Source organism: Scomber japonicus, chromosome 14, assembly GCF_027409825.1.
Source record: "Scomber japonicus isolate fScoJap1 chromosome 14, fScoJap1.pri, whole genome shotgun sequence".
NCBI classification, from domain to species: Eukaryota; Metazoa; Chordata; class Actinopteri; order Scombriformes; family Scombridae; genus Scomber; species Scomber japonicus.
Genome location: NC_070591.1, coordinates 21,336,843 through 21,353,829, shown reverse-complemented (window position 1 = coordinate 21,353,829; position 16,987 = coordinate 21,336,843). Strand labels below are relative to the sequence as shown.

The 16,987-nt window shown below is 38.0% G+C and overlaps 1 protein-coding gene across 2 annotated transcripts in view; it reads right to left on the bottom strand.

The window, feature by feature from the left end:
- Positions 1 to 16,987, bottom strand: part of LOC128373367 (neurexin-1a) — a 257,924-nt gene that overhangs the window by 125,498 nt on the left and 115,439 nt on the right. Inside the window, exons 11-17 of one of the 2 annotated variants that reach the window (XM_053333665.1) lie at positions 16,001 to 16,027; positions 10,222 to 10,344; positions 9,074 to 9,455; positions 7,694 to 7,884; positions 5,237 to 5,410; positions 3,862 to 3,888; positions 1,300 to 1,419 (exon numbers count right to left, since the gene is read on the bottom strand). In XM_053333665.1, the coding sequence (XP_053189640.1) occupies positions 1,300 to 1,419; positions 3,862 to 3,888; positions 5,237 to 5,410; positions 7,694 to 7,884; positions 9,074 to 9,455; positions 10,222 to 10,344; positions 16,001 to 16,027 (1,044 nt within the window). The remainder of the gene's footprint in view (positions 1 to 1,299; positions 1,420 to 3,861; positions 3,889 to 5,236; positions 5,411 to 7,693; positions 7,885 to 9,073; positions 9,456 to 10,221; positions 10,345 to 16,000; positions 16,028 to 16,987) is intronic. The other variant, XM_053333666.1, reaches the window with a different exon arrangement.

The window sequence follows — 16,987 nt, the reverse complement described above, 5'->3', positions numbered from 1 at the left end:
CTCGAACTCACGTCTCACGGACAGAAGAATCCTTTGAGTGTTATCATAGGCAGCAGATATGTTCATGGTATAAGGCTGCACAGGAATCTATTAACACTTCTTGTTGATAACAAAAGATGAGGTTTTATCAAGCTGGTAGAAGTGACACAGAATGCATTAACATTTATGGTGCTGTCTCCTCTGCTTTTGTGTCATCTCCAGAGTGCCCACTCTGTTCTTTTTTCCTTAATGCAGTTCAGCACTTTGCCCATTCACCCCTTACTGTGTGATCCACCGCAGAAGAAAATAATGACCAAACAAAATCCCCTGTGCATGTTTTGCATAAGAAAGTAGCCCATTTCCTAAAGGTGTAGCAGACATTAGGGTAGTTCTCTCAAACGCTAAACATTAATGACACACAGTCCTTCAAACCAAATGGCCATTTAAATATCTTTAAAGGAGATTAATTTCACAGAACTTTTAAAACTGCATCATGTGGCTCAAAGTTTGTGTGAATTTCTATGGTGTATGTGTTCTAATTGGAAAAAGGTCAGTACATTGCTCATCAACAGAATACATTCTGGTGAAACTGTAAAAAGCATTAAATTCATCTTTTTGTTGCTGTCTGCCTTTGCTTTTTGCTTGTTTGCCTTGATGTTTTATTTAGCAGAACACAATGTTTGTTGCTCCCTCTAGTGGTTCATCTCTCAAACTTTAAAGAGCCTTCACTAAAATGTCAGCCAGATGTCACATATGTGGAAGTTTCTGCCCGACAGAGTCTCAGCAGTTCTCGACTCTCTCAGTGAAGACATTAAACATTCAAAGCAGAGCTACATAAAAACAGCAGTGTCAATATGTATTCTATATATATCAATCACAAACAGTTGAGTCTGTCTGGACCATAACTTTGATCTAAAAGCTTACAAAGCACATTTCACAGTCATTTCTGGCAAAGTGTGTGCTTCATGAGGACACATATAGCATGCAGTCAGGAAACAATAATGAGCTAGAATACGAAATCATGGGATAAAAACAGCCCTGCTGTTGATGATAACACCCACCTTTAAATGTCTGACACCAAGATTTTCCTGGACACATTTAATTAGCTTAACAGATGGAAGCATCTATGCATCTAATGCAGTGAGATGAGTGAGATGTGATTTGAATGGAATGCACAGACCCATCATCTGTTGTTATGGAGATACTGCACAGGGTCTACCAAAATGTATTTTACTATGTACTTGTTGGACTCAAATACAATACAAAAAAGCAAAAACTAGTTGTACTCAAAGAGTTAAGAAGCAGGAGCTGGAATCCTACCGTCATTACACAGAGGTCCTCCAAATGTCGTCATGGTGCAGTCACAGCTGAAGCCCTCCCACTGCTGGAGACACACTCCCTGGTTGGCACAAGAGTCCTCTTGGCATGTAGTGCTGGGGCCTGAGCATGGAGACAAATAGTGACAGGGTGAGCAGACTCTGATAATATAAGCAAGTAGTCTGTAGCTTGACTACAGTGAAATTAAATGGCACGCAAAACAAAACAGCCTTTTGCAAAAAGAATTAAGCATATACAGAACAAATATGCATATGCTATGCAAACACACTAACAGCAGCGCGTTTAATCATGTTATTTCTACAAAATCGCTGCAAATGTCCAGATTGCCAACTGCCTGAATCCTTTATGAATTTATTTTATTCAGAATATAAAGACAGGCAAACCTCAGCCACAGACAAAAAGGCATAAAAAGAACACCTGAGGTATTGAAATAAATTCAAATTATTATAATGTTATTATAATTATTTTAATGTTTGGATTAAACTGTCATTAGAAATGAATATAATTTATTTTTTGAGATTTAAGAACGCAAAATACAATATGTTAAATATGCATTAAATTGCATCTCCATTTACATCTGGCTTCTAGATGTAGAGAGGTGTGTATTTAAAATGTGTCTAGATCTGAGGTTACTTGATTATGTTTTCGCCATAAATGAACAGTGAACACTATATTACAGATATGCTTTCTTCAAACTGTCAGCAGACAGTTTGTGGAGATGATGTGTGATCAGGACGCATACTATTACCATGAATGGGACCATAAGACATATCAGTTCTTTAGCAGAAGGAACCTTATTTACCCCTGTGCTTTTACAGTAGCCTGAGAGAATTTCAATGTGTGTTTACAGTCATGTGTCTAATCTTCTTGTTTTTTTCTTCTATCCTCTCTGCCAACCCATCAATCAGCTGGTCAGTCTGAGCCAATGTGCAGTAAGAATGCAGCTGTACGGACTGTAGTACTGACTGTTTGAATGACAGCGATGCTAATTAAGCTGGTGGAGGAATGTTAATGGAATGGAAAAGGGTTAGTATGGATGGATGCTGGCAACTTATTTACATTGTTTAAATCAAATAAATCAAAATGTAATCATGTCTTTTTTCATTGCAGTATTGTTTTGTAGTAGAATTGTACTCTGACCACCTTTATTATTTTTGCTGATTATTAATCATGACATTTGCACTGTACTTATGCTAAAGATCATCACATAATGATACATGTACTCCTACATGCATGAATCTATCAAATCCCTATCACTTACATAATCCAAATGATATGTGCATTTATTTTATATGTATTTATTCACTCTTGTGAGATTTGAAAAAAAGATGTTGAACAGTTGAATAGAGGCATACATCACAATCTCCTCTTCATATGCTGCCTTTTTTCCTGAATAATGTGTAGCTACAGCCGTGGCCACTTCTGCTCACCCTTTGGAGTAGCTATGGTAACTGGTTAATAGTTTAAGCATTTGCTGTAGCCCACTCAAGGCTGAAAAAATGCTAAATGCAATACATACTGTACATTTTGCTCTTAGAAAAAACAAACACATGATTACAGATGTTCCAAAAACACAACTATAAATACAAATCAATTCAACTTGCACATAGCTACATGGTACATTAATGATCTGATTGATTGTTTGCCAAATTTTTCACATCATAATCTAATGTGTCATAAATGTAATGTTCTAATTTAACTTGACTTATTTTATGAATAAACAATGATACACCAGATGTGCAATGGCATAAAAATGTCAGAATTGTAAACAATTTAAAAAATAAAATCATATTTTTTTAGATTCTATTAACAATAACCTGTAACATATGACAGAATATAATTTAATTCAGTTTCAATTTAATGTTTATTACAAACTCAGTAACTATAATGTAGTTATATTCTTATTTATTATTAAGAAAATGCAGCCGAATGAAGTTGAATTATTGACTAGAGGTGCTATTTGCTTTTCAGCATTTTGTTAAACCTTAAAAGACTGAATATTATAACAGGAATATGACACTGGTAAACATGGGACTTACTTAATATCATGTGAAACATAAAAAATGATGTTTCAATAAAAATAAAAATAAACTATTTTTAAAATAAGAAATTCATGCAGAAAAAAAACACGTCATATGTTATGCTGGCTATAATAAACCATGCAAACCTGTAATATACTGTAGCTCACATGTAGTGTACGTTCACAAAAAATGTGGGGAAACATACATAACAAATCCAACATAACCAAACCTAAGTTATGTCCAATCAAAATGACGTACAATGTGTGAGTGCAAATCAAAATGTGAGCCCCATAGACCTTGATACAAGATGATAATGGTCCTTGTATTCTTATGGGACTAAAGCCCATTCTGTATGGAGGTGGGTAAATGGCAAACTAGGCAGTCATCTTGCTCAGGGAGTTGTGGAAAGTGTGGAGGTAGAGAGAAGTGGGGGGGAGTGGGGGCAGAGGCATTGCAAATGCAAAGGAGTGGGGGGAGGGGAGGTAGGTATCAGACTCCGTATCAAACAGACAGAGCTATCTACCTTGCAAGTCAGCTTTCATCAATGCAACTTTTGTCAGCGAAATAATAGGAAAGGAAAAGGCAAATTATACCAGCTGTTAGTAAAGCACCAAGTCAGAGATGGAATAACAGAAACAGAAACTGTTGAAGTAGGAGAGAGAGAGAGAGGGAAGATTGACGTGGATGTTTGTCCTCAGAAAGAGCCAGAGGGGGGAAATTATATTGTATAACGGAGGCCAGGTTAAACCAAACTGTAAAAGCAATGACTCTCAAAATGGCATCAGCAATATGAAATAAAAATGTGTAGTAGTTACGTCATTATTGTGGGAAGTGGATATGTTTTATCCATTATGTTCAGTAAAATTTAAAGTGATAAAGAAGCAATCTCTTCTCGTGCATATTCTGAATTGACCCCTGCATTATTTAAACACCAATTCTACCTACTGACTCCATCACCACTACTCACTTAATGTGTTATCGTAGAAGTCATTTTCCATTGAGAGTGAACATTGATTGTGTGGCACAAAATGAAAACAGTAAGTTCGACAGACCCGCACAGGGTGCTGAATTTGATTACATTTGTAATGTTGGAACATGAAAAGTTGCGTACTCAATAGAAGAAAGTGGATGAATTGCAAAATTAAACTAAGTGAGTGACGTTGAAAAATAAATCAAATATTGTCTCTGGATGTGGTGCACACATTAGACTGGGCAAATTATATTCATGCATGCAACAAAGGCTTCATACATAATTCAAAAGGATTGCTTCTGGCAAACTCTCAGATCCAGCAAGCATGCATAGAGCAAAACAGAATGGGGATAAAATGGGAAATAACACTGGCAGTACAAATATGGCGGAGAGAATAATCAGATTATGGCCAAGTGAAACAGAAATGATTGCCTGTGGAGGAGTGTCAGAGCTTGATGCATTCTAACAGAATACTAACACACTTTATGGATGTTAAATTATGTGCCACAGGTTGGCAGAGTCAGTGCCTTGGTGGGTGTGCTTTACAATGTGTGTTATGTGTGTATGTGTGTCCTTGTCGGACAAGCATGAGACTGAGAAGACTAAGCAACAATGCAGTACTCTGTGACATGCGTCACAATGACCCCCTGAGATAGATCTGATCTGTGAGGGAAAACCAAAACAATTAAGAACATTTAAAAAAAAGGTTTTCTAGATTATCACTGAAATCAGAGGGGAAAAAGGTGTCCCTTAAAGTCCATAATGGAACATCTTGCTTTTTAGACATCTATCAATAATAAAACCAAGAGTTTCAGTGTCACCATGTAAACTCTCAGGGACAAAAAAAAACAAAAACAAAACAAAACAACTTTTTACAACAATGGGTAACTAACAACAGAGTCTAAGAGAGAGCTGGGACACTACTCACCTTCACATCCTCTCTCTATCTGCCCCACACAGTCCAGAGCATCTGACATCAAATCCGGGAGCCGCCCATTCAGATCAACCGATGCCAGACAACCTTGAAAACCCTCCTTGGCATGCACCAGTTTGGGCAGCTCTTTGTACATCTCCTTAGCCACCCCGCCAACATAAAGGTTACCTGTACAGAGTTGAGAAATATGACAATACTGACCCCTAGTGGACATAGCATATGGTACCAAACACAACATATGCATGTTACAGTACTTTAAAGTCTTGAAAAGTACATATTTTTTAGGCAGCTTTATAGTTGCTTGCATAGACAGTTTGGATTATATTTAATAAGAAAACTATTCTTATGCAAGTGAAGGAGCACAGGAAGTTAATTATTATCAGTCCTTAATTTGGGTGTGATTTCTGACATTTATTTGTACATTATCAATATTTTTTTTCATGCCGCAATAAAGACATTTGCCATATACATTAGTACTGTAATATTTATTAACAATACATTCCAACAGTGTTCCCAGTTGAGCTCTAATTATGTCAGTATTTTTCAAGTTATACAGGTTTTTGCAGATGATTCTTTCAAATATTTTTTATCTAAGGTACGTCTGCTGAGCATGAATTGTTTTTTCTATGAACTATCTGCTACACACACACTGTTGATGTTGGCTGCTGAACAGATGGGTACCTTGCTCAAGGGCACCTCAGTGGTGGTAATGATGAGAGAGAGCCAGGTGCTGCTGGCCTCCAGCGCCACCATAAGGAATCTGGGAGTTATCTTTGATCAGGATAAGTCCTTTGACTCCTACATAAAACACATTTCAAGGACCGCCTTTTTTCCCCAATGTAACGTTTCAAAAAACAAGTATATCATGTCTCAAAATGATGCAGGCTTTTGTCCATGCTTTTGTTACTTCCAGGCTGGATTATTGAAATTCTTTAGTATCAGGCTGCCCTAACAAGTCTCTACAGACTCTCTAGCTGATCCAGAATGCAGCTGCACTTGTACTGACAAATACTAGGAATAGCGATCATGTCTCCGATTTAAGCTTCACTGCACTAACTCCCTGCAAAAATTCAGAATTTAAAAACTTTCTCCTCATCTACAAATCCCATAATGGACAGTCACCATCATATATTGAAGATTTCATAGAACCCTGTTACCCCACAAGAACACTGTGCTCCCAGAATGCAGGCTTACTTGTGGTTCCTAGAGTCTCCAAATGTAGAATAGGAGGACAGGTCTTCAGGGTTATCTTCCACTGTGGGTCTGGGAGGCTGACACACTCTCTATGTTTAAGAACTTTCCTTTTTGATAAAGCTTATAGTTAGGCTGGCCAAGGCTTGCCTTGGCTAAAGCCCCTAGTTATACTACTAAAGGCCTAGACTGCAGGGATATTTCCCATGATGTATTGACCTCCTCTCAACCCCTAATGCATTTTACTTAAAGCGATGGCTCGATGTAATTTCAACCTACAGTAGCGTCATATGCACCATGATGTCTATCTAAACACCCCCTCGTCCCTTTTTTTCCCTTGGTTGCAAACTAGTGGAGTTAGAGCTAGGGTTATGGCTAAGTACAGGCGCTAATGGGACCAACAGCGTATCTCGTAAATTACCCCCCTAATGCCTGGATTGTTATCAAACTTCTACAGTAGTACAAATAGGGGCTTTACTCATAATTTGATGCATTGAAAAGTTTGTAAGTACACCAGCAGTTTATTAAAAAAACATTTACTTGATGGCTTTTTGCGACCAAGGGAAAAAAAGGGGGTGAGGGGGTGTTTAGATAGACGTCATGGTGCATATGATGCTAGTTTGAAAATTACGCTGAACCATCGCTTTAATGCTTAATGCATTTAACTAACTTTGAATCTTCTCTCTTCCGTAGTTTTGTCCTTTCTTGTCTCTCTCCTCTCTCCTCATGTTGCTTTCTGCAGGTATTTCTGCGACTGGGGTTGTTGAATCTGGATCTGTGATTGCAAATCACCGACTTCCCCTGTGATCCTGCTCAACACCCACTTCTATAATTATTCTTATTCTTATTGCTATATATCTCTATGTGGGACTTGCACTGTGTCAGCTCTCTTTCCTCTACATCTTTCTCTCTCAATCTAACCAGTAGAGGCAGATGGCCACCCATCCAGAGCCCAACTCTGTTGGAGGTTTCTTCCCATTAAAAGGGAACTTTTCCTTGCTCATGGGGGAATGTTGGGTCTCTGTAAATAATATTGTAGACCTGCTCTATATGAAAAGTTCCCTGAAATAACTTCTGTTATAATTTGGCACTATATAAATAAAATTGACTTGACTTGACCCCAATAGTATTTATCCCACTGGTGCAACCATTTGGGATGAATACTATCAGTCACAAACCAGCTTCTCTCATCTCTAGGGCACTGCTGCCCCAGTTTAATGCAATCTAAAAAAAGTATAAAAATACACTATCCATACACACCCTTCAGGTCTAGGTTTTTTGCTCCTGTGGTAGTCTGCGTGGTAATTTTGGTATCAATCTTGACAGTGTGGAGGTTGTTGGTGTCCCTGGAGATGATGACGTTGTGCCAGTGGTTGTCATTCAGGGGCTTGTTGGAGTTGCCTTTGATCAAGTGGGCTCCATTTCCCAGGTCAGATACGTAATGCAGGTACCTGGAAACGTGTATTTAACAACATGAGTGAAGTCAACCACAGAGAGAAATGGAAAGTTTAGAAATTGTGACACTGTTTTATCACATTTGACATGTCATTAAGTGATTAGCAAACAGAAGACATCATACTATAATGTAAATGATACAATTATGGAGGAGCAAAAATATAATGAACTTCTGAAAACTGGAGCGAGTGAATGTTGTTGGTATTGGTGTGTGTGTTCATTCGTGTGTAGAAATGACAGTATCAGACAGTGCAGCTGTCTTAAAGGGGGATATATAATTGGCAGGTTGCAGAATTAACAAAGGTTCTGGGCTGTGCTGAACAAATTGGTCTTAAATTCTTTGGTCTACAGGCAGTTTATGATTTGCATGCTCATTTTAATTAAAATGTTTGACTTTAATGTTTGCTCACTGAATAATACTTTTAACTTCAGGCATTACTTAAAAGAAGGTCATTCTATAGCTGCATTTTAGCAATAGGAAATGTACCCTTGTGTAGTTGATTCCCTTTTATGTTGGGTATTTGTTGTGCCTTCATGAAGATTAAAAAGAACAGTAATAGCCGAAAGCTCTTTCAGTAAATATTCTGGCATAGAGGTGATAAGAAAGAATTCCCATAGTAATGGCATTAAAATCTGCCACAAATTATATTCAGTTTGGAAACTGTCATGTAGCATAAAGAGTTGCATTGTTAAAACCTGAATCCATTATATAGAGATTCTTACATAAACACCATGCATTACTCATACAAAACTAATTCAACATAGTTTAAAGCCGTCTGCTTTCCTTATTTGCTGGTCTTTACACTTTGGTGGCAAACAGGTGTTTCCAACAACTACGGTATTGTGTATTTTCTGTAGCATGTGACAGCAGCCACAGATGAATAAAGACCTACACAAAATCAAACGTCCTCGACAGGCTATACTGTCTGTTTGACAGGGGATCTTTTGGCCAGTGCAATACAAGAACACCACAGTAGTGACTTTTGCACCAAACAGAGAACCAAATCTACTAAAACGGTAAGGCAATGCTTAACGATTACTATTTTAAGATCCACAAAGCTCAGTTAATGTGCTTGAAGATGTAACAGAATAAACAAAGCAGATTTTTTGTGAATATGACCAGATGTACTCTAGTTGTATCGGTCAAAGCTTCTGCAATCATACTTGCCGTTGGTATCCACTTACCCTTTGACCAGCTCTATCACAATGAAGTCATTTCCATCCCCACTGTTATACAGGATGAGGCCATCGGAGGAGGTGGTCTTAAACTGAAAGAAAAGGTGCATGGAGTAGTAGGCCTGCAGAGTAGTGAGGGTCACATAGCTGGAGCGGGACTTGAAGGTGACAGGGTCAGCAATGATGTTCTTGAAGCCAATCATGGCATTGAGTTCACAGTAATCAATGTCACCATTTTTACAGAGGTCTATGTAGGCCATGCCATTGAAGGAGAGACTCTGGAGGTGGCCAATGAAGTTGGACGGCACCATGGTCATGAAGCGCTTCTCTGTCACAATGCCCGTCTCAATGTTATGGAACTCCAGTTGGGTGTGGTCACCCGCCATTTGACCTTTGATCAGCAGAAATGGGAAGGGAGAAAGGGTGTTATTGAGGGGAGGGACAATTGAAGAGGATGTCGATGAAGAAGCCTGATAATAATTTCAGAAGGAGACAATTTAAACATTTATGATGCAAACACAGCACAACAATAACTGTAAATGAATAGACGCACAGTTTAAAATGTTTTGTCTTTTCCAAAGTTCTGCTCAGACTGTAGTCAAAGCAAGCAAAACTTCAGCTACATCAGCTACTCTCTTGCAGTTGTACATTAGATAGTATTGTTGCACAAGTTACTATGCAGACAAGTACAAAATGAAAATAATGAAGGTCTTAAAATAAATCTAAATGTTTTCACAGTTTCTATTTGCTGACAGTGAACAAAGCAGACCAGTTTCACACTAAATATTTGTTCTAAAATGAACAATGCCATAACCTAAACGGAGTGCATTCTCCCATAATGACAACGATAAGCTGTTTTTACTGGGTATTAGATTTAATGGTTATCAAGTCATCTTAATTGAACATCGTTTTATAAGAGAACGAGTTTGATATATTGCCAGGCAAATTTAAGGAATGCATAAAATAAGTCCTGCAAAATATCAAACCTACCAGAGCACACTCTAGTATAATACACAGTAAGTCCTGTTTCTTCTTTTTTTGTCAGTAATAGAACATGTGTCTTACCTAGAATATGACAGCCCAACAAGTGTAATGGAAGATAAACATGTACAGGAGAAACATACTACTCAGTTACAGGAATGGAGTTTGAGAAGTACCTTCCACAGGCGGCAGATCATCTACGGTCAGTTTCAAACTCTTGCCCCTCCTGAACACACGTACCGTGTGCCACTCATTATCGTTCACATTCTGACCCGCAAAAATAGTCTCTGGACCTTTGCCTGCAGGACAGTCCAAACAATGGTTAACACACATGCATGCATACAAACCACATATAACAGAAAGGCTGAGAAACAGCAAATATAAACAGAATCAGAGAGAGAGGAGGGACATAGTGGATGAGTTAAGTAGTTTGAAAAAGACAGAAAACATTAAGGTTAGCATAGCTAATGGTCCATAAAAACGCATCATTCTGACTTGCATTCGCTGCGCTGATCGCACCATTAGATAGGGCATCACATTTCTGAATTCTCACTGAACACCATTTTCTTCGAACCAAGAGCAGGGAGGAAGTAATCAGGATGTCACATTATTATTACCAACAGTAGTCACATCAACTGTTTGCTGTAAATATACTGCAGCTTGTAATTTTAATTAACTAAAGAAACAAGGGTAAATTAGACTTTTCTCTAGTCTTCTTCTCTAATTTCTTTTGAGTTTTTTCTCATTTCTATCAGGCCACTTGGTGGCAGCAAATCACTACCAAAAGGCTACAACAGAGCAAGGCTCTTAACAACTGAGCCTTGCTCTCCATCTTGTTTACCTGCGACAGTGCAACCCAGTATTTGATTTTGCTCATGTCCACCACATGAAATGAAATATAGTAATACAGAAAGAAATACTTTCATAATGGAAGCAGTGTGCTTGGCTGTGAAAAGAAACCCTTTTAAAGCAAAACAGAGAGGCTGATGTCCCTGGAAATCCAGTTGAACAAAAGCGAGGAAATACAGAATGTGATTTTTATCAGAAGCATTGGTAATATGTATGTGTTTTGGAAAAGCAGCAAGTACAATAGCTGGTAACTATAGTACTGTTAGTAGTCCTATGGAAACTGTATGTTCAAATTATTCAGCGATGAATGCTTTCATTTAATTCATAAATAATGCCCAATAGTCATTTAGCTGAATACCATTTAACTAACAACAACAGTGCAGGTCTTTGATTTATTCCTTAACTGAATCCTAAAACCAACATTTTAATATTTCATGAACTGTGTCGCTTCTGGCTGGCAGTAATTGAGGTGTCACACAAAATCTCGGTGGCAAAAACCTCAAGGAGTGAAAATCAAATTTAGAATCACATATAAATCTGAGCAACTGCACAGTATCTCTGTGATCTCATGAGCAGAGAAAAAAATCGCTGCAAGATGCACTTCTGCATTAAGAAATTCCAACATTGGTCCAATTGGGGCAACACATTATTTTTTCATGCAGCCTCTACCTTAGAGGATCTCTGAATTTATATAGCTCTGATGTTTCCCTGCTGGGCACACATAACCAAACAGGCCAATGAGGGCGTGCCACTGTGACAGTATTAAAATCCCCAGGCTCCGGATACCTTGCCCACTGTGGGGCGCATTTCAGATGGGTGCCAGGTTCATTCCCCTGAACCCATTTATGGCTATTTATTTCCTCCTTTTTTGCAATCTTCAAAGCCCCGATGCAATGTGTATGCAAATCTGAGGGTGCCAAAGTACTGGGACACACTCAATCTCAGAGGCACAGTTCTGCTTTGTAAGCATTAAACACTGGGGCAGGATTGAAACCAGACGACTGGCGAGGGATTAAGGAGGAGAGATATGAAATAATGGGATGGAGTTGGACTTGAAAGCATGCTTGATCTTTGCCTTCCATCATCCTGTCCTTGTTGCTCTCCAAGGAGGGAAGAAAAGGGAGGGGAAAAGAGGTCATTCGTATTAAGCAGCACATTCCTGCACAACATTCACTACTGTAGGGCCTGGGTTTACGCCTGTAGCGCTGCGGTCTAAGCCGCCAGCTGCTGGACAGACATGAAGGGCCTTTTAGTTCACTGTGTGCCTCGTCCAGCCATCTCTAGTGCCCTCACTGATGGTGATCTATCTGCAGTGATGGATCTACAGTGATCTCTCCCTGCCTCATTGACTTCAGGCCCAAGGGAACAGAGGAGAAGTGTGGCACAGGGCAGCATGAGAAGATGTGATTATCCAGTCAATCAGCTCTGGCTGGCCGGATGACAAGCCAGATATTGGTGCTGCCTGCCCTGAAACTGTGACTCACCCAGGTGGAGGGAAGAGGGACTCGCTGACCAAGCAGCAGGCCACTACTGCTGGATTACTGTCAAAACAGACATCAAAGACAGTGCACGTGGTGAGGAAAGCTTAGTAGGCCATGCTAGGTGACCTGCTTGTCGAATCAATGCCTTGCTAACTGAAAACCCGTTGCAAAAATGTTTGAAGAAGCAGAGGTTAAATAGTGTTAAAACAATAAATGGAGGCAATCAATACTAAACTGCTGTTTCATGCCATTTGCATTTACGTTTATTTGTTCTATAAACTGAGAATGCTTGGTAGTGAAAGAGTTGACAAGATCGCTGGATCTAAATGCCATCTCATTACTGAAACTGGAGTATTTTTAGCAATAACTGCATAATTATGTCATGTTTATGTTTACTACCTGCTGGCTTGACAGCATGCTGTAACTATGGGGAATGCTTAATGTTTATTCTCAGCTTTTAATTCCAGTTGCTAATGTTTGTTACAAGAACCGTTGAACAAACATTATTCATTTATTGGCACCATAAAGAGCATCCCCGTAATTACTTAAAAACCTTACTTTCCTTTTCCCTTACCCGAATACTCAAGTTTTCACTGGTCTGCACACAGAAACTTTTAACAATACCGTAAAGTTCTAATTTATTTGCTACGAAATATATCAAATAGTTGCCTGACCTTAACCTAAAAATATGTAATATAATACGTTAATGATTTTTACAATTATTATTATTGAAAATAAATAAACAATGCAATGAGAGCAATCTACTCTATACATGCCATGTTTTCAATGAGGGGAAATACTTGAGTCTTAGACACTGTATTATTTCCATGATGATTGTTTATAACAATTCTTCACTTAAAATGTTTATTAGAGGGTGAAAATCTATTTTAATAACTTATATGAAACACTCTTCTAATATTAAATTTGATTATTCTATTCAAGGTATCCTCTGAAATATAATCAATGAACTGAATAAGTGGGTTACAATCAAATTGCAGTGATCATGAAAACAGTTATCATCAAATAATTATTTGTGTAGATGACAAAATCACTACGAACTACAACAAACATCTACTGTAGCAAGCAGTATTGAATTCACATTGAATGACATTGTTCTATGATATGTACATTACAGAGCCTGGTGAAATGATCAACTACAGTTATGTGTTAGGCTAACAAGCAGGCAGGATGTATTGTATTTATAATCCTCACCCCCTGTGCATCCTTGCTTCAAATCACTACTCTCATCTATCATTTTTTTTGCACACAGGTGTAAACGAATCTCTTGTAGCTCTTTTACACTAAATAAGTCAACAATGAAAGATTGATGCAAGGATAAGATCAATTATCAGAGAATAACTGCCTTGAGATGTTGGCCAAGAAGGTCATGGCAAGAATAATCACATAAAGTTGCTCTCATCACCGCATCCTGGCTACACTGTAAATTGTGATTATACTGCAGTTCAGGTCAATGAATAATAGAGGACCAGAATGGCAGACAAAAAAGCCAATCTGTCACAAGATATTTTTAGTTCATATTTTTAGTTTGTTGTCACTCAGTGCCTGTTAACAGTGTTTAAGTCAAAGTGGCAGTGTTTTCTTCAGACAGCTCTGGGCAGCCCCAGGGAGCCTAGGTCCCTAATTGACAGTGATGTGTTCTTTGAGTCGGTGCTGAAATTCTTCATCCACCAAGCTGACCAGAGCTACCGCGCCTGACAAGACACATTAATTAATGCTGGAAAAAAATAGGACAAAAATAACACAGTGCAAAATAACAACCTAGACCAAAAAGATAATTAAACACTAACTCTTTCTAAATGTAAATATACTGGCTTAACACACTTCTTTCCAAGAACTTCAATTCAATATTTTCTTATGACACAATTAGGTCTGCATCTATAAAAAGAAAGATCTGCTGTTCCCTACTTTTTCTCCTTTATTGTACTTAAACATTTACTATATGTACTTAAATATTTATGATCATCGCCTTTTTGAATGTTTATATAACCAATGTATTTTTTCTGTGTTTCAGACTATAGACCTGCATGTTAATATATAACTAATAATACAATAATTACTTAGTCATTTAAGAGATGTCAGTGTCTAAAGCAATTATTACATTATACCTACATCTTAAATATGTTATTTAGGGCACACCAGCATGTACAGAGTAGGACTCTCCTTCCTTTTTCTATTTTAGCAAAATGATGAATGCAACTTAATTAAAATGGAAGTCATTTTTAGAAACATAAATAACTTAATATAGAAGTGAACACCTGTCTAACATTGGTAAATATTAGAATAGGAACTACTGATGTTCAGTGTATGCACAGATTACACCTTCACACCATTATCATAAACCAAGAATGACCTTTTAAAGCATCAGGAGGGGGAATTAGAGCTTAGAGCTTTTTATTTGCATACACAAACAAGGGATGCAATCCAAGATGCATGAACAATGCTATTTAGCATTTAGAAAGGTGTTAAGAAGGGCTGGCTCACAGAAGCATGTCTAGAGGTCACATCGTGTGTTTCTGTGTGGAGGCGTTTGTTTTGTGCAAGTCTCCGCTTCTCATCAGACAATGACCTTCAAACACTGTATCACAGAAAGACACCCAACACCCATGTTTTCGAGGGAAAACTGTTTGTCCCTATATACAGTTCTGTATGTGGAACTGGCACTCTATGATCTGTATAATAGAGATTAAAATGTCTCAGTTATATTGGTATTTACTGATACTGAGAGTGTGTCTGTCACTTCAGAATCATCAAACAGGAAGAGGGCTTGTGTATTATGACTCCAGAGGAGTAATTATTAATTCATTACAGTTCCTGAATAATAAATGTCAGGGATTTTTACCTCCCAAAATATTGTAATGTAACCTCTTTGTTGAAGCACACAGACAAACCCAAACACATACACACATATTTGCCATGAATCCCACAACAAGATCTATTCTCTCTGCTTCATCCCTTTCTTTCTGCTCTGTGAGGCAGGTTAATGAGAATAATAAAATCACACTCTGTATTTCCTCTGTGCCTTGAATGGCCTCATCAATTTACAACCAGTGTGACATACTGAAGTAGAAAGGAAACAAAAAAATGCAAGGAGGAGACAGGGAAATCATGCATGTCTAAAATACCTGTGCTTCCAAAGCATGCGTTTAATATCAGTTTGAATTCATGAGTGAAAAGGTTCGTTAATTAGAAACAACTCAGGGTTTAGAATCACAGCTGACTGCAATATTTGAGTTAGTCATTAATTAAAGCCTCCCTCCTTCTTCACCCCAGTTCTCATCATTCTCCTGGACAGCTGACGCACACACCACCACCAAGCATTTCTTATGTATCCGTAGCTCTTGGAATTGGTATGATAACATGTATGTCAATACAAGGTGCAAGTCAGATATTTGAGTGCACTGATTAAATTCCCGTCACCATAGCTTTGGGACATTTGAATGTCACAGTCATATAATGCCTGTAGTAAAGTAATAGCACACATGCTTTATCAAACAGCTACATAACTTGAAATCTAAAAAGCACTTCTGTGGTAGGAACTAAAACATTAATGTCCAGAAACATTAGAGTTAGAAAAGAAGAAGAAGAAAGGTGAACAGTAACTTACTGGATGTACAGTTAATCCTGATACAATCTAGATGGGGAAGAATAGATGAGAGATAAATTCATCTTTCAACGTTACAGCTGCAGACATCATTAAAGCATACAGTCCACCCCTCTGGGGACACACACACGGACACTGTCCGTCCTCTGATGCTCTCAACCATGGCCCTGAGGTGCAGCATGCTGGTAAAAGCACTGCAGCGTAGTTGCGCCAGAGGAGCATTACATGGTTTACAGGAATACTTAATAGGCTACAGCAATGTATGATACAAAATCATGAGAGCTGAAAGTTTAAGTATATGACATTCTGTGCATATCTGTGAAACCAAATATTTTATTTACATATTGCAATCTGGAGAATGTCTTTTTATTTTTAGGATGATATCTTCAATGAGAGCATCAGATTTTGGCAAGGGTCAGACAGGGCCAATTGAGGGATATTTCAGTTTTCTCCATCTATGTGTCTCTTAGCTGTCTATCACTACAAGTTATGTTCAGTCTTTACAATACATTAATGTGCAAGGCAAAAATAATACTTCCACTGCTCCTGCAGGTTTTATAAGCAAGGCTAGCAGTGGTGGAAAATAACAAAGTACTTGACTCAAGTACTGTCATTTTTAGATATTTTGCTTGAGTATTTCTATTTTTTGTTGTGTTATACTTTTACCTCAATACACTTCAGAGGAAAATATTGCACTTAGTACTGCTACTATTACTTTACACCATTAGATTTATCTGACAGCTCTAGTTACGAGTGGAGTTTGAACCTTTAACCTACAAAACATATCATTTTGTAAAATGTGATGCTTTATTATAGATTTTGAAGTAAGTAAAATAAACCTAATCTCTACCATGTGTGACATAGAATGCCACTATTTATTTACATTTTTTCTTTTCTTATTTTTCCCCCTCCCTGCTTCCTGAGGCTTATCTCGTGTTGTGCTCCGAGAAAGGTGACCCAGATTGAACCCCTCCCCTCTTTCCCATTTGG